This window comes from Dromaius novaehollandiae, chromosome 20, assembly GCF_036370855.1.
Source record: "Dromaius novaehollandiae isolate bDroNov1 chromosome 20, bDroNov1.hap1, whole genome shotgun sequence".
Lineage (NCBI taxonomy): Eukaryota > Metazoa > Chordata > Aves > Casuariiformes > Dromaiidae > Dromaius > Dromaius novaehollandiae.
In genome coordinates, this window is record NC_088117.1 from 12,089,049 (window position 1) to 12,112,510 (window position 23,462).

General features: G+C 41.7%; 1 protein-coding gene across 8 annotated transcripts in view; it reads left to right on the top strand.

Annotated features, from left to right (window-relative positions):
• The window catches only part of DAB2IP (DAB2 interacting protein), a 209,402-nt gene that overhangs the window by 56,511 nt on the left and 129,429 nt on the right, over window positions 1-23,462 (top strand). For all 8 annotated transcript variants that reach the window (XR_010392404.1, XR_010392405.1, XM_026094380.2 and 5 more), the window contains exon 2: window positions 3,407-3,510. Coding sequence is in view for 6 of the 8 variants with exons in the window: in XM_026094376.2 (XP_025950161.1) it covers window positions 3,407-3,510 (104 nt within the window). In the remaining 2 variants the exon portion in view is untranslated. The remainder of the gene's footprint in view (window positions 1-3,406; window positions 3,511-23,462) is intronic.

Genomic DNA, 23,462 nt, shown 5'->3' on the forward strand with positions numbered 1-23,462 from the left:
AACCTGGCTTAAGACTTTTTCCCTAACCTTGAAGAAGTAAAAAGGGCAGTTCAAACCTTTAATTATTCCTGCCATTCACTATGTAAAACAGTTTTGCTCTACGTTTCTGACAGTGGGGAGATACTAAATCACCTGTAAGCTGTTTTTACCTCCCTTTAAAACAAACAAACAAGCGAACCCCCACCCCAACCCCAACCCTCCTTCTAGTTATTTCTGGTTTCTTATTAAGAGTTTTGGAATATGTCTCCCCTGCACAGCCTCCCCTCTGTAGGGATATCCACAGTGCTCACACTAAGCTGAGACGGAAGACTGACTCCAAACACTTTATGAACCATAAGCTTGGGAATAATAGGAGGGATCAGCTCCTGACCCGTCTCTGTGCTTTGATCTGGGTCAGAGTGGTGTGTTTTCTGGCTTGGCCTTGGACATGTTGCAATGATGAAGTAACAATTTAAGAGTACAGTTTGTGGCTTCAGCGCAATCAAATTTAGACCCAGATATAGGTCAGCCATGGGTGATAGGACACTCTCCCTTTCAATAAAGAGGCCTGACCTGCTGGTTGAAAGGAAGCAGAGTGACAGATTAAGTGAGACAAGTGTGCAGTTTGGTCTGACAAACCACCGTGGTGCAAGTCAAAAGTGCCGTAACACCTACAGGGAACACGAGTACTTTCCGGCTGTGTGTTGGGCACACAGCTCTGTGCTGTGTGGCGTAGGCCTCCGGGGAAAGCGGTTTCTTGCAGCTGCTTTTCATTTAGTCCCACCACTCCTGTTCTCCAGTCACGTATATGAGAAATGCTTTTTAATATGTTTGTTTGTTTGCTGTTCTGATCATAAAAAAAAAAATGCAAAACAGCCTCTTCAGTTCTCTTGTCATCTTGAACCTACTTTCAAAACTGGTGTAATCAAGTAGTTTCCTTATGACAATCCAAAAAAGGCGGCCACTACCAGAGATTCTGGATCTAGGAGAATAAGAAATGTGAGCTTCAGTTTATCTTCTCCCAACCTTGCACCATTCTGTATTCTGGAGACCATCCTTTGAAGGCAGTAGACAATATTTAGATATGCGTTACAGTTTTTAAGAACATCCCTAAACCTGACTTGGTAAAGTTTTGATATATTATCAGGTTCCTTGATTGTGTTTTCTCCAGTCCTTGCTTCTCTCATTTGGGCAGTGCTGGGGAACAGCAGGAAATGCTACTACTGCAGAGACAAGAATCGTCTTTACGCTGTGTGCAGACCTGCTGAGTCTCATGCACCGAACAGGGGCCTTCCCTTAGTCTTCACTCACATTCCTCTGTGAGTACCTGGATCTCTTACATTTGCAGATGAGCTCTGCAACAGCCTTCTGGTTCATGAGCCTCTGACGCCAAACTCAGCTTGGCATGCATTTATCGTGTGACCTGGCTGGGAGAAAGGCCCATCTTCCTCATGTGGGCTGACACATGAGTTTCACATACTGCAACTTCACTGACTTAAGGGGTGTGTGTGTGTGTGTGTGTGTGTGTGTGTGTGTGTGTGTGTGTGTAAAGCAGTAAAGATACATCTTCCTCTCTGTGTGAACATGTTTTTGTCATGTGAATGTGTTTCCAGTTTCTGAGAAGTAGGACTCTGTTGTCCATATCTGAATACTTATGTGTTCTTGTTTCATTTGCAATGTTAGACATCCCTTTTAGGGGTTTAAAGAAACCTCTATTAACTTTGGGAAACAGATGAGACATGAGCACAGGTGAATAGTAATGATGAGTTCACTTTTCTGCCAGGTGCGTTCATCTGCACCCAGTCACATCCCGTCTGGCCAGAAGAGCGCACCGATGACAGTCTCCTTTGCTTTCCCTAGTATCTGCTGTCAGAGCTACCATAATGGAAAAGCTAGAAGACGACAAAAGTGTTTCCCCAACTTGCACCTTACCAGTTTACATATATACCAGCCTGATATTTGTTTCATTTTTCTACCCATTTTGAGACTCTTCAGATAGTTTGGGCTGATTTTGAAACACTGTGGATCACAACATTTAAAAATTTTTCCTGTCAGCAAAAGTCTGGTTCTGAGCAGAAATTGTGGAGGTTCCACACTGTCTCTCTGTTGGATGTGGTCAATGCTGCAGCAGGGCAGAAATGAGCAGAAAAGAAGCACTGAGCTCAAAAGGATCCTGTGTGCTTGCTTTCAAATCAGCAGCAAAGTAGCTGGTGTTCGAAAGATGAAGGTGCATTGCTAGGAGGATTTGCTCAGGTCTTTATTTAGTGCTTCTGACATTTTACATGGGCTTAAACTGTTCTCATTAACATGATTGAGCTATTACTTCTAACCTTGCTTTCCTGTAGAGATCTGTATAAAGACATTTGCCTAACCTGCAAAGCCCCAAGCAGATCTGTCTGGCCTATATGGGAGACTGTGCTGTGTCCCACCAGGCACGGAGCCCTCTCAACTCCGAGAGCCATAGCAGTGTTTGAAGAGGAAGCCTCCTTCTGCCCCTGTGTCATGTGCCCGTTCCTGAGAACACTGTAGTCCAGACAGCTGAGTTTTTCCCTGCAGTTATCGCTAGGTGCCTGTGTGGTCATAACCACGGGCCCTGCCTGCGTTCTAGATCTCCTGCTGCACAGTATGGAAATGACACCGCTCTGCCCTGTAGGGCTGGGGAGATGCTTGGCTAATCAGGACTCGAACGGTTTGAGAAGGAAAGCTTATTACAAGGTCTGAGCACCACTGTATGGCAGTTTGAAAACAGATCTACTTCTGTGAGCTTCACAGGGCTTTCAAGGAGACTTTGTGAACTGAGGAACCACCACCTTTAAATTCTGCTGCTGACCTTATCTAACATCTTTCTAAGTATTTCCAGACGGTTACACATACTTGTGAATTTAGCCTTACAGCCCCCTTTCTTCCTTCCCAGTAGGGAAAGAGGTAAGTAGTATTATCTATATTCTATACCTTAGCAAACTGAGACTTAAATAATTTGTTTCTAGTTGCAAAGCAAGCTCCTAGAGGAATTAGAGAGGGAACTTAAGAATCCTATGCCTATAACAGCATTAGCAGTTTGCCTTAGAAGTATCAAGTCCACATGTGCATGGATCTGTACTTGGTGTATAATTCTCACTCAGCTCTGTGTGTTTTCTTTTTACCCATCCGAAGACTGGCAATAATGCCTGCTAGGTTGTCATTATCACTATCTGTAGCTTACAGTTTTGTAAAAAATGCTAATTGATGAAGGTTAAAGTCTTGCTGATTAAATGTTTATCTAGGTGACTGTGGGAAAAATGAGTAGATGCAGCGGAGATGTTGTGTTGGCTCATTTGCAAATGCATTTTGAAGGAAAAAGACACATCTTGCGTGGCCTGCTGACAGTGTTGTACTGTTCCTGTGCTGTGTGTTTGTAATGGTCCTTTATCCTCTGTGCTGTCCACAGAGTCCCCCCCGGAGAGGTGTGGGCAGAGGCGCAGTATGCCCAGCGGGGTCACTGAGAAGAACCCCACCATGGAGCCCGCTGCCACAACGCCGTTCCGGGTCACGGTAAATGTCTCTTCCCAGCTTAATGGTTTTTATGGGTTTTTGCCAGCAGGGAGAACGACTTGCCCATCCTGAGAGAAGAGATGGTGTATATGAAACTATTTAGTTGCCTACTTCTAAATAAATGTGCAGTTGTTAGATACTGTTAGTGATAAGCAATGGCAAAAGATGTCTTGTTAAAACAACAAGGTTTGAATTTAAATTTGGAGCAGGTTTGGGTAGGTTGTTTCACTTGGGAGATTTCCCTGGTGAGGTTTTGTTTGTGAATCCTACAGTAGTTCGGTATATTCATACGCATGTTTATTGGTCTGGAACTAAACAGTAGTATAGAAAAAACAGAGAAAATCTGCTGTAGAAGAACATGTCTTTACTTAAAAATGAACCACCAGGCTGGTGGTTCTCTATAGCCTGGTATCCCCTCTCCAGCAGGAGCCTAGAGGAGCCATTCAGTGTGTCCTGACTCCTCAGTCATCTCGCTTTGAGATGCCCTTCCTATATCCCTGCTTCACTGTGATCACAGTAGGTAAAGAATGGGAGGCCATTTGGGGAGTGGAAGAGAGCAGCACCACCATGAGAAATAGCAATACCATGCACAAACAGGGTCTTTGAGGTCCTTGGGGAGGGGCGCTACCACGTCCATGTTAAAGAAGGCAGCCGAAGACCCAAAGAAGTCAGAGTTAGCAGTTGACCAAGGGTGCTGACCCCTACTTCTGTGACGCTGCAGACAATAGAGTAGTTGCAAACAGTCCCACAGCAGTATCGGGAAGTAGAATTAGTCTAACCACAGGACTTCCCTATCCATACTCCATTCCAAACAAAACTGTTTGCCATTCCATTGCAAACAGGTATTTTTATTTAGAGAAGAGGCAAACAATTTTGGAGCTAATTTGCTCAATATATATTGTTTTCTCTCCAGGCCACACCTACTTTACAGGCTCAGCTTCTTCCTAACAAACCTACATGGGTAGAACCAGATTTTCAAAGAAAGACAGTGGTGCAATCTGAAAAAATCTGAGCACACCCAGTTCACCTGAGAACATTTGCACTGATGAATGAATCACTAATAGCTGTTTGTCAAGTAGTTTAATTCTATAAACTGTAAGTCTGAATGGGTGAGATTCTTTGTGGGCTTTATATTCTGTAGCCATTATATGCAAACACAGGCTGAACATACATGAATGGGTTTTTTTGGTACTGTACTATTTGCTAAATATAAAGGGAAGAAGGGATCAAAGCTGTGATGGGACAGCAGGAGATGAGTTCTGCTTTGAAGGTGGCATACAGCACGTGGCAAATACTGACTGCAGTCAAGGAAACAGAAAAACAGTGGAGTACGGGGTGTTTGTTAGCATTTGCTGTAGGGGCATGTTTGGTTTTCTTTTTCTGGAGCTGATGAAAGTTATCCTACTAACAGTTCCCTGTCCTAAGAGGTCAGAACACAGCAGGATCATCTTTTGGTCCGATTCCCCTTGTGAAATCACCTTTGTGCTAAGCGAGGTGTATCTTGTGTCAATGCCAATAGGAAAAGTAATTTTTTTTTCTCTGATCCCCATGTTCCACAAGCCTTCTATCTGAATTGAGTATCAGTTGTAAACTCTCTGAAACTCTGAGCATGGCAGGTAGAAAAAGAAAACAGTAAAAGTAACCAAATAGGCGTGCTTTTGCTTTGTGCCTTTCATTTACCAGAATCCATCTGCTTCAGTAAATGTGTATCTTTGAACCTTAAACATTGTGCTGCTTGTGGATAAAAGAGACAGAGAATGAGGGGGAAACCTGGATTCTTCTCACGACAGAGGATTTAGGGGTATTTTTCTTAACTTACTTGTCAGTGAAACTAAAATGCTGTTTATTCCTGCTTCAGTAGCATGTGTCCTGCTGTATGTTTTTAGAGAAGTCATTCCTGTCTTTAAGCAGTTTAGCTTATGGTAGCGTGACAGCCTATCTGCGGTGTGGTTACGTGCTTTGGCTGGCTCTGTTGTTCAGTATGATTAAATAAGGGCAGTCATTGCATGGCTCACACATAGCATTTGTCTTCTCTGTGTTACAATGCGCTCATCCCACTTCTGTTCCTGCTTAGCCCTGTGAACGTTATTCTCATTAATATGAATGGCTTCATTACAAACACAGTTTTTATGGCTGCCCAGATTTCAGCAGATGTCAGACTTAAGAAATATATTCTACCTCACCTTCCTTCATTAACCAGAAGAGGAACATTAACAGTCAGTCCACTCCAGCCACTGGGAATAGTAATTAGTGCTTTAGTTTATGGTAATGGGATTATTACTTTTGAGCCTGCTGCTGTAGGTTTTGATGTTGTAAACTTTTCGTATTTTACAGCTGATTGTTCTTCCCTGACATCTCCATCCTTCTGCTACTGAGTCTCCAAGGGATGAATAAGCTCAGGAGCTGCTGGATTCAGCTATTTGGCAGTGCTGCACTCTCAGTTGCTTTCTTTCATTTGAAATCCAAAGCAATTTAGGGTGGAAGTGCCTCCCTTCCCATACAGAAGTTTGCCAAGCAAATGATAAATGGGCATTTGGAAAACATCAGTTCATGCTGGTTTTTGAGTCCTAGAGTTCTCCTTATTGTGTATAATTTTTAAAATCAAGCCTTAAAATTTCTACATCTCAGTTTGTGAACTAGCTGTTCTTTTTCCTTGCACATTGAGATGTTTCTATTAGAGCTTCTTAAAGATAAAAAGAAAAAACTCATCTAGTCCTAATCATCTCATGGTGTAAAATGATTATTTTCCATTTAAACCCATCTCACTGAATTTTTGTGCTACCAGAGTTTTGTATGATGTGATGCAGTCTAATGTATCCAAGTCTCTAATCCAAGCAACTGCTCGTCTAAGGGCCCCTCCTTCTGAATCTGCTCTGAGCACGAAGATCCATAGTCTGTTTCTGGTCAGCGTCTGAAAAAACGGAAATGTACTTCACCTGTCAGCTTGTGTGAAGTGGGAGAGACCTGCCTGACTGCCTGCAGCAGTGCCTAGCATCGGTAGATTCAGTGCATGTCACTATAAAACATAAATACAAACAGGGAAATTCTAGCCCTAATGGAGGAAGGCTTGTTTTACATTATCTGATTTACTCATGGAAGAGACTGACTCTGTCCTCACACATGTTGGAGCAGGAGACAGCTTCAGAGCTGAATGGTCTTTTGGGGACCCAGCCAATTCAGTGTGATTCTGCTCCTGAGATGAGGAGTCCCAATTAACCAGTATTCCAAGAAAAGTCGGTATCTAAGGATAGAAAAAGAAAGACAGAAGGCTTGGCTGAGCATGAGATTGTCAGTTAAAGTGTTGCCTGCTTTGGTAGTAACCTAGAGTTGTCTCTTCTGAGAATGGGTAAATGGCAGCAGCTGATAATGCTCAAGCAGGATAGGCACCAGTGTAAGCCAGGGCAGAGTCTGGGCTCCTCTCCTCCGTGCCTGAGGGGAGATGAGTCAAGCCTTGCTGTTGACTGCCATGTACCTGTTGTGAGAAGACAGAGAGACATTTAGCCTCTTTGCATTGAATCCAAATGGCTTAAAATGTGGGGTGAGTTAAACCCAAAACTTGTGTTGTGGTTTAATAACCTATGCAAACATAGAGACCAGAAGATGAGAAACTGCACTGGGTATTAAATCCTTTTCTGCCCACCTTGCAGGGGTGGAATCGCTCAGTATTGCTTGTGACGACGTCTCTTCCATCTTACTAGAGTACTGCCATCTATTGACTGCTTTTATTAGAGCCTTATTTACTTAGTTCTCTCAATGTGCAAATGTTCTAGGCCAGAGAGCTGTTTCCAGTGGGAGAAGTCCAAACTGCAGAAGAGCTTGTGCAAAAGAGTTGGGCTGAGGGATTGGATCAAGAAACCAGAATGATTTCCTGCTATTAGTCCACCTCACTGATTGTGCAAAGAGTCTCCTTCCTAACAGAGTAAAGTAATATAACATGTGTAGTCTGAATACTTTTAAAATGGTTTGAAGATGCTTCTCTGCCTTTCTCGCAGAGCTGTGTTTGAAGATCATCGCCTCTTGAGAGGAAGCATCTGTATACTCTCTCTTCCCTCCAAAATGGTAGTAGGGTTTAGGATTTTCTTTGCTTCTAATATCAATCATTTGCTTTCTAGTATCTTAGAAAACACTTCTGTGCTTCTTCTGTTTGAAGCCACATTGACTAGAAAAAAGATATTTCAGCTGTAAACTACATGATTAGGCTGTCACCATGGAATTATGTAAATTGGGTTAGAGAAGAAACAATTCTCAGAGAAGCTTCAGAGGTTATACTTGGTGGTGTAAACACACTTTCCACCTGACCGTTGTCAGTCAAGGAGATCATATCTTCTCCCTGTTTTCATCTGTCTGCTTGTTGTCTATGGTTCGGTACTAAGAGTGTTATGTCTTGGAGCAGGAGCTGTCCTTTTGTGGTTTGTTTCCATAGCACTTCTCAGCTGGAACACAGGGCTAGATGCGTCTTCATTACAAATGATTAAGCCTATATATTTACAATTAGTCATTTTTAAGTGAGGATGATCAGAAGACGGACTACCAGTTTCTTCCAGGAAGCTTTCCTGCATCTGCGTAGGGACTGGTTGTACAGCCCAACTCTGCTATATGACAGCACCCTGAGCTGCTCAGCTTGGTGTTGCTTGGAAAGACTAGCGCAAATATTAATGCTTTGCCTTTCAGGTCCCCTAATAATGAAGCATTTATAGTCCTAAAGACATGGAATTTCTCTTTTGGTTTAGTTCTCTTCCAGTCTGCTTGTAATGATAGCTTGTTTCCCAACACTTTTTCTGTCTGTTTGGGTTGGGTGCACAGCTGAATTTGTGTGTGATATATTATAAGCTACTCTTATGGCATCCTTCCTTCTATCATGTTTTTAATCCTTGATAAATGAAGTATTAAGTACTAATGACATCATACCAGTAAATAGAAGCTCCTGGAGAGATGAAAGTAAGTAACCCTTCTGCCATTCCTCTTCACTGAACATAATCCTAAATGATGGGATCCTAGTTCAAGCTGCTGTGGGCTAGATATTAAAGGATTTTTTCCCAAGTTTTTGCCAGTATATAATATACACTATTTGCCATTTCATTTCAAGTATTTTTTTCAAAAGCAGTTGTGTAAATTATATTTTAATAGTTTGACTTTGGAGAATTTATCTTCCCGTATTATCTAAAGAGCTGAATGGTGCTTCCCTCGGCATGAACATCCCATCTTTAATTGAAATGTAATTGTTTACTAAACCATTCCAACTAGAAGGGAAAATTACTATCATTTCGGTCTGTGGCTGCATACATTAGAGCACCCCGTTTACTGGGGATTGAATTTAAGCAGAATGGGAACATTATCACAGATGATATATAAACAGAAAGCTATTATCATTAAGCTGTCAACTGCAACTGAATTTGGATAACAAGTGTTAGTGGCAGCAAGAAATATGTAAATTACTTTGAGAACGTTTCTGTAGATTCAGTCACCATTTTGTGGACTAGGACGTGCTTGGAAGCTTTGGCTTTTGAGCATTTCAGGGGTGGAAAGCAAAAGTGAGGTCATCTTGAGCATTTGCTTAGGTCCCACTGGTACTGTTTTGCAAAAAATTGGCAGTGCTAACCTGCCCGTCGCATTCTTTCTTGGTCAGGTACACCAACAGCATGCAAACATTTTGCTCTTAAAGCAGGTTTCTTTGATAAATTTCCAGGCTCTCCACAAAGGTGGCTAATTATTATTACTCTCATTTTACAGTTGGGAAAACTGAAGTAGGGGAAGGTTAACTAACTTAACTATCATCATGCAGCAAAAACAGGAAACGTGTCCTGAACTGAATTTCTTAATTTCTAATTCCCAGTCCTGACGTTAACTGCTAGCTAAGTTACTCGTAATTACATTTTACGCTTCTGACATCCTTCTTCAGTTTCGAAAGGATTAAATATTCTTCTCAAACTTGATGCTCTCCTGTGAAAATGCCTGAGTGGTTTTCTGGACTGCAAGTCACTGTTCCCCAGGCTCGACATGCCCACTTTCTTACTACCTCTGCCAGCACCCAATGTTATCAAATTTGCAATTGTTTTTAAAATTAGAGCTCTCCGTCTTATTTTCCTAAGCCACCTTGTTAATGTAATTCTCTGGGTATGTTTGCTCTTTAAGTTTTGTGTGTAGTTTGTGAGCCATAGGATAAATTCTAGTTAAGGCATGGAAGTTGGATTTTGTTTGAAAAAATGGACTCTTTTTCCTTACTCATGTATGTTTCCTTACTTACGTGCTAGCATAGGAATTGGAAAATGAAGCTGATTGTACATAGAATACTTTTTAATTATTTGAGCCTGGCCTTGCATATTTAAAGTTTTCAAAGTAAGCTTTGAGTTTCCATTTGGGGGAGTACTGAAAGACAGTGTGTTTAAAGAAAGATATGTGGGACTGTCAGATTTCAGTGCAGAGCTGCTGTTCAAACCACTGTGGATTTATTATGTGCATCAAGCAGGAGACAGGAATGACAGGATAAAAGACATGGTGCTATGACCTGCTTCACTGAAAAGGACTCAGCAAGGCAGAGTATGGATTTTTTTCCCTTTTTGAACTGAACATGTTCCAGGGAGGTCTCTTTTTCAGAGCTTGCAGCTGTCTAAAGGACACTTGCACAGAAAGGAAGAGGCATAAGGGCTTATCAACAGCTTAATTCACACACTGAGGCCACTTTTCTTTAAAAGTGTTAGTAATCCTGTTTTAGTTTTTGTGGGGTGGAGCATGGTTTGGACTGGTGATTCACAGCTTCCGATTGCTATCGGACTGATGTGGCTGGACAGCAAGTCCAGCTGTACCGACAGCAGGAAGGCTAGCTCTGCTATGTGGCAGTAAGGAGGGGACGGAAGATATCCTGCTATTGTTAGAATCTGTTGATGCTTTATATAAAAAGAATCAAGAGTCTGCTCCTGTGGGCTCAGAATCCACACAGCCCGTAATCAGACCTGTGTACTTAATCTGCAGCTATGGCAGCTTTCACGGGGAGGGAGTGGCACTGCGTCACAAAATCGCTCTGCCCCAGCCACCACTGGAATTTGAAACATATTCAGGTTTAGAGGAGAAATTCACACTGCTTCTTCCTGTGTTAGGTCTGGGCAGCGGATTAGCAAGGAAGCTTATGTTTCCAGGGCACTGAATTTCTTTTTAAAAATAAAGTCAAATACTGTACATTTCCCAGGTTAGAAAGAGAAAAACAAATATTTCAGCAAACTGCCTGGCTCTGTACCTGGTGTAAATTAGCACAGTTCCATTGGATTCATTCAGCTCTGCCAAATTTCTCCACTTTCCCGCCCCTTGGGGTACATGAAAGCCAGTGGCTTTCGGAGACGAGTTGTTGAGGGTCCAAAGGAGGCTAACGGCAGAGAGCTCCCGGGGCTGCGGCAGAAGGCAGCGACCTTGGGCCGGGAAGGAGCCTGGAGGTGGGCGAAGAGAGAGGGTGGGAGCGCAGCTCCCCACCGCCTCTCCCTGGAGAGAGCAAGCTTTTGTGGGAGAGCCTGTATTGCTCTCGTGGTGTTTTGGCTCTTTGCTTTAGATACCTCCATTCCTCCACCCTTGTAGCAGCACCACGGTAGCCATATCAGAAGTACCAAGAGTTCCTCATAAATTAAGTTTTCATGGAGGGAGCTGGTGGGAGGAATAGTTCAAATTTAGGCTGTAAATAGGGATAATAAGAAGTGCTGAATCACATTTTATTCTTTTGATCAGTGTATTTTGAATGATAATTACAGTGATAGTACTTGGCACTTCTGTAGCACCTTTCATCTGAGGCTGTTAAGTGTTCTGCTAATCTGCATGAGTTCAAGCTTGCAGTCACTGTGGGGTTGCAAGCTATCATAATACCTTTAAATAAATGGGGAAACTAAGGCATGGAAAGATTATATGATTTTTCCAGTCTTCTAATAATCTGTATAAAAGATTTGAGACTGGATAGTACTGCTGTTGATCATCTGCTACAAAGAGCAAAAACAATTCAAGGCATGATTTAGAAAGTGATGAAATTTGTTAATACTGTCCAGAGGATGAGCTTTTACTCTCTAAAACATTCTTTTATTTTTTTGGCAGTTTCACAGTTTAATGTATGCTCAGATGTTCTGTAGTATTTTCATCTGCAGCAATTGGTTTGAGTCCTCCCCCACAAAGACAGGCAAACAATCTCAAGCTCTCGCTGCGTATTTCAGCAGCATACCTGGATTCATAGCAGTTCTTCAGAGTCTTCCAGTTCCAGAGGATGGTTTGGACAGAAATAGCTCCCTCTTGTTCATGTCAAAATGATGACAAATAAAAATCTGGTAGGGTTTTAAACTCTTCCCTGGATGTCCAAAGGCAAACACCCTGGGCTAAATATTAGGTTAGAGGAAGACAAATTGATCTGGCTAGTTTCACTTCTGTGAAATGAATGAAATGTAAAAAGTAAAAAAACAAAAAGTCTCAGTCTCGCAGACAGAACAGGGAAAAGAAGACCATTAAAATATACAACTTGACAGTGTCCCTTTAATTTGTTTCTGGGTCACAGATAAATTATACTGCAGAAATAAAAGGTAGGATAATAAATGCATTCTGTTCTCCCACTTTCAATAGCATTGATACAGTGCTTTCAGAAAATAAGCTAGATAATACAAGGTATTGTTTGAATCTCTTAGCTCCAGCAGACCATGAATGTCCATTTGATAGGACCTCCATCTCTGACCTTCTTCCATTTGGAAATGTTTATTGTCTTAGATTACAGATATTAGATACTAATTTAGATATTAAATTGATTGTTGTGGAATTAATAGAAATCATTGCTACAGTAAACAGGACTTGTTAACAGTTGAGAATACTGAATGGTTAGTGTAAATTTTTTCCAAGTTTTTACTTATAATCTGAGACAGATTTTTTTCTTACTTACACTGAACGCTTAGCTTTCTAAAGTCAAAACTATGCTAGATTTTGAACCATGATTTCTTGGACTGTCATTGTGGCAGACGGTTCTCGTGTCATCTGCATACTCTGTGTAGGATTTTTTGGGTGCTGTGACAGGAAGCCACTTAGAAGAGGCTCTGTCCATCTAAGCCATCTCATCTGGGTTGGTGGCCCCTGTTGAAGTGACTGACTGACTGAATATTTACAGACATACAAGAACTTATGGCACTTTCTTTTGAGTAGGGCTGCTAAGTTAAAGCATTCGAAAATTGTTTTGGAGATTTCCTCCTCCCACCCAAATCCCAAACTGGTGCTGCTTATTGTGAGACTTTTTCTCCAGGTGGTGACACTGTTGTTCCAAACCAAACACAGCTATTTGAAACAGCAGGTTTCATTTGGATCACTTGTATGTTTTGCACTATTATAACTCCACTCATGTAAATGATATAATTCCTCATTTACATCTGCTTTGCACCTTATATCACCAAAACATCAGGGAACTCTTGGATCAGGATTTTTACATGATCTCATGATACTTGCAGTTGAATAACTTTTTATTGCTGTGGGTCTGTATGTAAACATATGTATTAAGATGACATTGATTTCTATATACTTTTTCCAAACTTTAGTTACCATAGAAACAAGATTTCTCCTCCATACTGTTTTTTTTTCCTCAGTGCTGCACTGTGTAAAGGAATAGACTGTATTTCTCCTCCCCTCTCTGGTTCTCCTAGTGAACAGTGATAGTATTGGCTCAGGCATCAAGGATAATTTGAGAAGGAGATGGTACAAGCCATAGTGCCTTTCCTGAAGTGTTCAGGTATTGCTCGGCCCTGAAGTTTTCACATGGAAGTGGATAGGGAGAAGCCTGATGACTAGATACAACATGAAATCCACATGCTGCTCCAAGGCCATAAATCAAAGTTAAAAAAGCGCATATAAAACACACTCATGAAACATTTTATTTTGTATCATATAGCAAAAGTGGATTTTAAAAGAGAACATTAATTCAAACAGATTTATGGAGATAGTTTTCTCATCTCCCCTGTGTGTTTATTGCTCAGTTTGGAGAGCTTTGATACCTGTTTTTACATGAGGCGATATATTTGAATAGCTAGATTGCTGGCATAGGAATGAAGCGTTCTTGAAAAGTCATTCTGCCCTTGCTGCTTATCTGCTGTGTAGCCAGTGTAGGAAGATGTTTAGACATGTCTACCTTCAAACTTGTTTCCTCTATACATTGCTCTATACCAGAATAAGCTATTTTGACAGTATTTCCTGCCTGCTATCCCACCTCTACCTCTACTTGCACGTTCCTCTCCTTGTCAGACAGTAAGCTTGTTGAAGCATGGATCTGCCTATGGACTGTCTTTTAAAAGGCATATTCTGATTCCTGATATTGTAAAAGAATTAAGTTCGTCTGCTTTATATGAAAAGATACCTTTTTTGTTAAATTGGAGGGCAGTTTGATGTATCATGACGATTTATGCGCAGGTTAGGTATCTGATATAAATGGATAGAGCCCAAGGCTCATTCACCAGCTGGAGCTCAAGTTCTGTCCCACGACAGCAGTTCCGAAAGTGCAGCTCTGGGGAGCTCCTGGGCTGCTTGGACCATTGTAGGAGCACCGAAGGAGTGTGGGTCAGGCTGTCTATGGCCACATGCTTTGGGCTGAGTTACTTATCACAGCAAGCAGGACGCTTCAAATAATTATATCCCAGTACCTTGTGCACTGGCTTGAGATCTTAAGAACCACCTGTTTGGTGGTTTCCCTTGGATCCTCTCTATAAAAAGTCTGAGTGATAGAAACCATCTATCTTTGCAGAGTTTGCTTGCTTTTCATGCCTGAATGGGATCATCACATTCAAATATACATTGCTACCATGTCCTAAAAATTCTTTATTTTATCTTCAGTGAAATCACAGCTACGTTTTAAAAGCAGGATGAACGTAATGATTCACAGCTGATATCAAGTGCTTAGTTCATTATTACGCTACAAAAAGTATTGTGAAAGTTTAAATTTATGGGAGTGTGAATAATTTTCTGTCAGTTGGGGATTATCGCTTTTAATCTAAAAGGCAGCCATTCTCTCTGTGTCTGAGGTTTCAGAAACATTTGCCTGATTGGAATCTATTGCTCTCCATTGTAAAATAAATCTCCTGTGTATACAGTGCGCAGGAGACTGTAGAAGTGAAGCTTACTAGATTTATTTAAAGTCAAAGACTCAAAACTCTTAGTATCATAAACAGCTGAAGTCTCTGAACACCATAGGATATATTTTCAAAGTGCTGAGTAGTGGTTAGCTGTATATCTCCTGGATTTGGAAGTTTTATTTGAAGTTGCTTGAACTCTTATGAGTCTAATCATAATCTTTTTTTTAAAAGAATGGAAAATTGTTGGGGAATTTCTTAGGAGTCTAGAAGTTAGTTTTCCTCCAGTAGCCTTCTGTCTTGCCTTGGATATTTGCTCAAAAACACTGTGTTACCCCCAGCAATTGACTGGACACTAGATGCATCAGAAAGCAGGTTTCATGTCCAGTATACATCGTTTTTTTTCATGCAGACATTGTTATTGGTAATATCATTACCACTATATTCATCAGAGCATTGTTTGGGCAGGGTCTGAAGAGGCTTTTATCAGTCCATCCCTGTAGTGGTACCTTGCTTCTCACATTCAGTTTTTCCTTTTATATCTTGTCAGAAGCTTCCAATCTCCTGATCCTAAATCCAGGCACGCTCGTTATTCGACTCCTGGATCTCCATATGGCCATGTGTATGGCCCAGGAATGGTCGCTAGGACTGGAATGACTGTGATAGATGTTTGCAGCTCTGTTTCATCTTGTTCTCTGCACTGTCGATTACTGTATAAAATCAAAGTGGAGTAGTAAACCTTTCCTCACAGCAGCAAGCTCATTTTGGGCTTCTCTCCACTGGAAGAGACGTTATGCAATGGACTACGTCTCAGGGAGGAAGCTGTCTTGCTTCCTCCTGAACGTGTTTGGGTTGCTGGCGTTTTGTCTGCATCCGCAGAAGCCTCGTCGTTGTGATTTGTAGTTTGCAATGGAGGCAACACAGAAGCCACCCCTCGGTGAAAGTTGTAGTACCAGTATCTGGGCTTGGCTTGCCCTGGTTGGCGGCTTTATACTTTACAGTGTGGGTGAGAAATTTGTTTTGTTCATATTTTTGCCTTTTCCACATTTTTTGAATGAATCTAGGATTTAGGAGGGATTCAAGGCTCGTGACCCTGAGACCTCTACTCAGCTCCATGAAGAGACAGCTGCACTTTTGCAGTCACCTCCCTGGCCAAGCAACAGCCCCATCTTGGCAGTCCTGGAGGACCTACCCCTAAGAGCGAAAGGCCCATTCATTCCCCTCAGCTCCTTCAGACTTTGATATCTTCAGGGACTATCAGAAGGCACTTCTCTTAGCCCTGAGGCTGTCGACACATAGTTCTTCCTCTGTTGCAATTACGACCTGCCATGGTGGTTGCCAGCACTTGGACTGCTGTTCAGTAGTGACAACTTTGTTTAGGTGACTGAAAATGCTCAAGAACCCAATTCAAGCAGTTCTCTAGGGGGAGAGAGAGCAAAGCTCGGAGTCTCTTTTCCTTCATTCCAAAGTGCAACAGTTCGGGGGCCGCTGCAGCAAGCCCGGTTCCAGGAGCCGGCAGATAGCCCCTGTGAGGTGTCACCTGGTCTCGCTTCTGCTGGCACTGCTCAGCATCGCACAGGTGCTCCCCTTGTATCAGGATTGTTCTCACTAAAGAGCAAACAAGAAGTTTTGCATGAGAACAGTTTTTCCTCTTGGATGATTGACTCTATTGGGCCAGTTAAATAAGGAAACTGTTTCACCCCACTGGGATGCTTTCCCAGGTGACATCCTTGCTCGGCTTCATCTAGGCAGCCTTCTTTAGTTGTTCTTCTCTTTGGCTAAATAAATAAATAAATAATTTGGTGACTTTGTTCTTCAAGATTACTTGCGTTCTACCTGTATCAGAGCTCCCGCATCGTTCATCCCCGATTGCTCAATTACCCTTCTCCTGCCTTCCTCAGGAATATTTATGTGCCTTGTTCGGATATGAAATGTTGACAGTATGATAATCACAGAACTGTGAACAAATAATTCAGAGTAGTGTGGTTTTATTTTAATAGAAGAACAAAAGAATCCAAATCGGAGAATTGGGTGATCCCTGAATAGCAATGTCTTTTGAAGGCAGTTGTTTTCCAGGTTCTTCCTGGCAGTGCTTTCCTTTCTTTCAGACTCCATTAGTGCCCTGCCTGTTACGTGTTCACGCTGTATGTAAGTCACCAGGGCTAGTGATTTCCCTGCTTTCCTGTTGCTTTACCAGAGGGCTTTGCCTTGCCTGAGCTTTTTTGGCAGCTCTCCTGGTCAGTGACTGATGGGGTGTGCGGGTCGCGCATGACGGTTCCCGAGGCGGGGAGAGGGCAGTATTCGTTCCTTAGGAGCAAAGAGCAGAAAAGAACAAAGTGAAATTGTGCAAAGAAACATTTAGCTAAATAACGGGAAAAATGTCCCTAGAGAAGAGGCATACCCAGCAGATGTCGGGCTGTGCAGCTCTCTCGCCAGGGCAATGGGAGAAGACCTACGATCAAGAAATTTTCCACAAGGTAGATAAAATCTGTACAAAAATAGAGCACAAGCAACAAGCCTTTATTGGCCAGAGGTGACAAAGGGTGATGTTATCGGTTGAAGCTATTGCATCTTTTATCTGTGATTTGCTGATACTTGCCTGTATTAGATTTGCCAGATTCTTAATTAACCCTCAGTGCCTCTCAACTGACATAATTCCAGTTTTTGTGACCTGGTCAGACCACACTTGGGTCCCTTTGGTGACCTCTGGGACTTCAGCACTTTTTTCTCTGATTTTTCAAATAGACTGAGCTAAGTATTTCTAGTGACACTGCAGATTTGTTTAATCTTTTGCCGTACAAGGGCAATGTTGCTAAGCAACGCTTACCAACATGCACTGTTTCTTGCATTCCTGGGCTGCTTTACGGCCTGGCTCACGAGCGGCCCCCCTTGCGCACTCCCGGGCTGTATCGCTGTGCTTATGCTCAGACTCCGGATGTCGGAGCACAGCTCTGACCGCAGTGTGTGGAGCAGTGAGATTTGACCTTTCATTGCCATCTATCATTGGACATACGATGTTTTTGCAGCTATTTTTCCATTCTGTTGGTTTTCATCCTAATTCCAAGACCCTTTGTCTCAGAGGGACTTCCCTTATCGCTACAGGATGATGTTTTAAGGCACCATCAATCACAGCAAGTTAGTGGCTCATGCACGGATATCGCTTGTTCTCATTTTTGAACGTAAGACTTCCTTACTTCACTGCATCTCCGTGTTTCTCCAGGGGCTCCCAGGGTGACTGGGAAGGGCCCTGAGACCGATGCAATAAAATAGGGAAAGATAAACTGAGGGACTTTTAACCCAGTTGAACAAAGTCATGCTTTCAGCATCCTCTGATCAGAAAGGCTAATATATGTTAATCCCTGTGTGCATTTCTGGGTCCAGAGATAACAAACTGTTCTGGTTTCATTTTAAGTTCACATCCCTGTTGCTCTACAGACTTGGTTGGTATTTCCCTCCCTCGTCCTTTCCCTGGGTTTGCAAGCCAGGCAGCTCTTTCCAATTGGAGCAAGCAGGTTTTTCGTCATGTAACCAGAATTTGAGTTTGTCAATGGATAAACGTGCAAGAACATAACTTCTGAAGGTTAACTCGGCAGGGATTCTCAGGAGTCTGGCGATGTCTTCAACTTCAGATGACGCTCTGGCTGACATACTCCTGCATACGGTATGCCCACGTCGAAAATGGATCCTATGCAAGAACAGTGTATACTAGAAATGCCCTCTCCAGGCAAGGGCAGTCGATAGGGACTGTCTGTTTGTTAACCTCGTGAGCAGAGCCCTTTATCACAGCTTGCGGGAGCAGAATTGGATGATAGGAAAACAACTTTTAACTTACAAGTTCAAATCAAAAGAGCCAACAATAATAAATTATATATGAATTGTTTGAAAGGACACATATACCTACAGGCACATGCCTCTATACACCGAAAAAGTACAAAGATATTTGATCCCTGAAGGTCAGTGCTGTACCTGAAATTCCCCTGCTTGCCTGTGTCAGTTCCAGGAGCCCACTTGGTGGGTTGCCTCTGTTCTCAGACTGTCAGGAGACGCACCTGACACCTGAACTCACACTCAGCTTTCTTCCATCTGTGTGCGCTTGTATTTTAGTGCGGTCATGTTTTACAAAGATACGAGTAGAGATGTGCACTTTGTTATATTTACCAGGTAACAAGCAATATCAAATGCTGCCCAAAAAAGACCTTTTTTTAAATTTTAAAAGCTAAGGCTAACATGGGTAATTGTAGAAAAGGGGAAACTCACTTTTTCTTACATTTAAGGCTATAATAAGATCCTTAGCAGTGGGAAGTCTCTACTTGCTTCACAAATACAGATACTAATTTTCCATTCAGTACACGCATAGTACCCAGTAATGCCAGTTTTATTTCTGTGTTATTTTACAGTGGGAATAGTAAGCACTAGAAGTGAGAATGTGCTATTTCATGTTTTAGTAATTCAATTCTTTCTCTTGGTGACTTGCATTTTGTATCCCAGAAAATAAGATTTTATTTAAAAAGACAAGCAACAATAAAAATCTTTAGTCCTCATGACTATGAGGAAAATGTCAATGAGATGCCATAAAGTTTGCTTTTGTCTTTAGACAGCTTGAAGAAAATAGCATAGAAAGTAATGACAACACCAATTCATTCCACATGCTTGTTAACTCTGAAGCATAATGATCACATCTCAACATAAGCACAAGCTATTGCATGCTTGATCTTATTATTTTAGAAAAAAAATGAAGACATTATGTTGTAGTATCTCAATTAGGTATAAGCTGAGGTATGGGATCTATTTACCTTTGTCTATAGGAAGAATTTAGGAAAGTATCACGAGTTCTTAGTTGCATTTTTATTCTTGTCTGGCAGATGTCTCCAGTTTCTTTATAAATCATCTGCTAATCTATCTTCATGTCACCTTGTAGGTAAAAGTAATAATTTATTTTTATTAATGTTACATTGGATTATGGTTGTCCTTTGGAGCCTCAGTCACAGAGTGTTTGTGTGTGTTGTGATAGATGCTGTGCAAGGCTGGGACAAAAAGATGATTCTGGACTTAAAGAAGTTTAATAGAAAAAAGAAGCTGAGCTTCTAAAGCCCAGAGTAAAGACATATCTGGTACAAAAGATTTACTCCCAATTTTATACAAGTAAACTCATTTCTCCTTTACTAACAAAATACGCACCTGATATAAAATATTGCATCACACACTTGCGGCAGACATTTATTTATGCAGTTTCATTGTTATGAGTAGTGAACACATTTCTGATGTCCTCTTGAGTCCTCTATAGTCAAGATTTGCTTGAACTGAAACAACAATCTATGAAAAAAACATAAAAATAGCCCTGTCTGTTCACTAGTTTCTGTGATATGTCTTTATAGAGTTTATTCTGTGTGGCCTTTGGATAAGAGCATAAGGCAGGGCTGCTGTCTGCTTTGCTGATGTTCCTGTTGGCCCAGAGGTTTCCCAGTCCCATGGCTCAGCCCTTGCACACACACACTCTTCCCTCTGCCTCGCGGGCGTTTGGCCCATGCTCTGCCTGTCCCGCTTGTTTGCTGTGCATGGCACAGAAAATACAGCGAGCTGCCAGGGCTCTTCCAAAGAAAGCTGCTCTTGAAACATCCAGCTTGATTTATTGATGTATGTATTTTTTATTCCACATATATTGTGTTTCCATAGTGCTGACATTTTACCTTTAAATTCTTTTTAATGAGAGTTCACTGCGAATGAACATTAATGGTGTGGGAGTCGGTTCCAGATACATGAGACTTGCAGTGTTACGTTTAATGAAACAGGAGCCCAAGAGGCAGACTCAAGATTTTGCTGTCTAGAATCCTTTACTCAGTTTTGCACCCTATGCTTTTTCTCTCCACTTTCCAGTTTTCTTATCAATGACCCAGGGTGCAGGGAAGTGCACACTTTCTGCTTCTCCAAGACGTACAGTTCTGATGGATTTGCACGTGTGCCATAGAAGTATTCTAGTATTCAGATTCGTTCAGGGTCTAGAGTAACTGGAAATGCCAGGATTGATAGGTGGGAAAAATTAAAAAGAGAATCTGACCTTCCTGCAAAGCTGAGGGATCAGATTTCAGGTTTGCCCAAATATATAAGAAAAACCAGCCTAAATCATAGCGGGTTTAGTTGTCCTGTTCTGAAGTGTGCCTGTCTTGTTTTAGCTTAAGTAGCCATTCCTCAAAAGGATTTGTTTTGGGTTTTTTCTGCCTTTCTTCTCTGTGTCTTATTATAACTTCATCCAGCTCTTCTGATTAGAGCAATTGTATACTAGACTCAGGGTTGTACTGCAGAAATAAAACAAGAAAAGCAAGGCTCTTGCACTTGAAAAAGTTAAATCCCTTAGTTGCACAGTGGGGGCTCCGCATGTCTCTGTTGCTGGGTTAGCTGGGTTCTGTGCTCACTCTGCGGGCTCCGACGCGTGGCAGGTCTCCATCCAGCTACGCAGGTCTGCGTGGTTCTGTGTACTTGACCAAAGTGGCTGTCTCTTCTCTGATGACCCTAAAATACCTCTTCTTGTTCAAAAGATATTTTAGTGGTTGTACAAAGGACGGATTTATATAGTACCTCTGCTTGCATTTAAGAGGGTATTTACTTTATAGCTGTTCCCTATGAAGAAGGTAATGTTATCCTAAGTTCGCTCCATTGTATTGCAGCAAAGTTTAAAAAGTCATTTGGGCTGAACAAGGACAGACCTATGCTAAGCGACGGGGAAGCATTATTCTTGCTTGTGCTGACCATTCAGTGTTGCGCAGGCCAACCGCTATAAAGTTTCTCCTTTTGCTTCCTTTGAACCTTCTGTCTGCTAGTTTACGTGGTGCCTTCCTCTTCATGTTTAGGGAGAAAACATCCATCATCGAAGGAAAAAATAAGCTTTGCTTTTCCATAACATTATAATTCTTAGGACGTGCCTGTGATGTGTAGTAAAATGCTATGTTACATGCACATTTCGCACTGAGTAAGCCAACATGTCTACGCCTTGCAGTGCAGCACAATGCGTGAATATTACTTTGTGCACCACGAGCAATGCTGCTACACCCGATCCTGGCTAACTGGTTCCGGAGTTTCCCTAGCGGTGTGCGAACAGGCTGTCTCTGCCCTGGGCCGGGGCCGGCCCCGCGTAAGGACTGTGGCATCTCGTGATTTTCTGCTGCAGTAAATTCTGAAGAGATTCTTTTGCTCTTCAGATTTCTATGTTTTGTAATTTAATACAGGACACTAACTTCTTTTGTGCTTCTCAATATTACCTTCCTAACTTAGCAGTTTAATTTTTCCTAAGATTTATTTATTTTTTAAAGGTAAATGCTACCCACGAACAGAAAGACACAGTTCTGCACTACAGAGCTCTCCGTATAAACTTACAAACATACCAAGAACGTGTAATATACGGGGCAACACTTTAATTACTAGAACCCCCAAGAATGCAGGAAGGCTGGAGGAGTAGGCAGTGTTCATAGGGTAGGATTAGCCTTGTTTCTCTAGAGATCAGAATCAAATCTTGTTTAAAGTCGTATATGAAGAAGAAATGGATGCTGTGCTTATGATCTCACTGGGAAAGCATGGCAGTCACACCCCAGGTTGGCTTCTCTGTCTTGCTTTGCTGAGGCCACCTCCCCTCTCTCGGAGTTACCCATCTACAAATTAAAGAAGGTAGTATTTTGCAAAGTAGAGTTTCTGATCTCTGGCATGCACTGTGGAAGTGTAAAGTATTGCTATAGCATGATGTAGTGTTATAATTTATCAGCATTAAAATCTCTGACATATCATTCTTCCAATGAAACTAGCAATGAAAACTGAAAGTGGCACGGTGTGATCTCCTTCTGGTGGCAATGAATGTAAAAACAATGGGAAACAGAAGGGAAGTAATGTCTTATTGCAACTCTAAATTCTAATTTCCAAATCCTGCACGAATCATCTAACAATTGTCAAGATGTGAAATAAAAGATAGTGAAAGAAAGCTGTGAGCATTTGTTACAGAAAGTATATGGTTTTTTCCTTCTGAACTCCCCGTCCAGAGTTGAAAGCTGTTACTGCATTTTAAAAAGTGGCTTGATAATATTCTGACATATTTGCCAGCTAGGCTGGCAGTGATAAAAGAAATCCAGTCTCTTGCTTCTGGGCAAAAGCTGCTCACCATGGGGTGATTGGCCAGTTGCATTTTTTTGGTATTTGGTTTTTCCCTTCACAGAGTATTAGCTACCCTCCATAGCAGGCGATCAGTGGCCTGCTCTAGCTTTGTAAGCGTGGCATGGCTTAGAGGAGATGGCTGGAGATTTCCTCTTAGGAGTCAGGGAAGGAGAAAATGGTGGCAAAAAATATACTGTTATAGTAAAATTTTTCATTTTATGATATTTCAATTCCAGCTATCCATATGAAAGGAGTAAACATATTGCCTGCGTTTCACTGACTTTGTGAAGAGATGACTCTTGCACGTTTCAGTGTGTTTGCTGCTGACGTACAGAAGCTCTCCTGCCTTTTGTGCAGGGAGAACAGCATGAAGAATTGTTATCAAAAGTGTGAGGCTGGCAAAGGTCTGAGTACAGAGGCAAATATCTTATAAATGTTCTCTTCCATTATCCAAAAGATAATTCCAAATTATCTCCAATTATTCCAAATTATTCCAATATTCAAAAGCTAATTTTATTGCCAAAAGATAGTGGAGGAGATCTCCAAATTTGCTATTTCTGAGTCACATTGTTCCCTCTTTCTGATATTTCCTTATACCGTAAAAATGAACCTCTTTAAAGGTATTTCTCACAGACAAAACAGTTGTGGAAAGGCCTTTGTTTCTTATGCATTCCCTTAGTGTGAGATGGCAGAGTACACAACCTGATGGCCGTGTGTTCGATGTCCTCCTATTTCAATCGTACAGGTAGCGCCCAAAGAAAT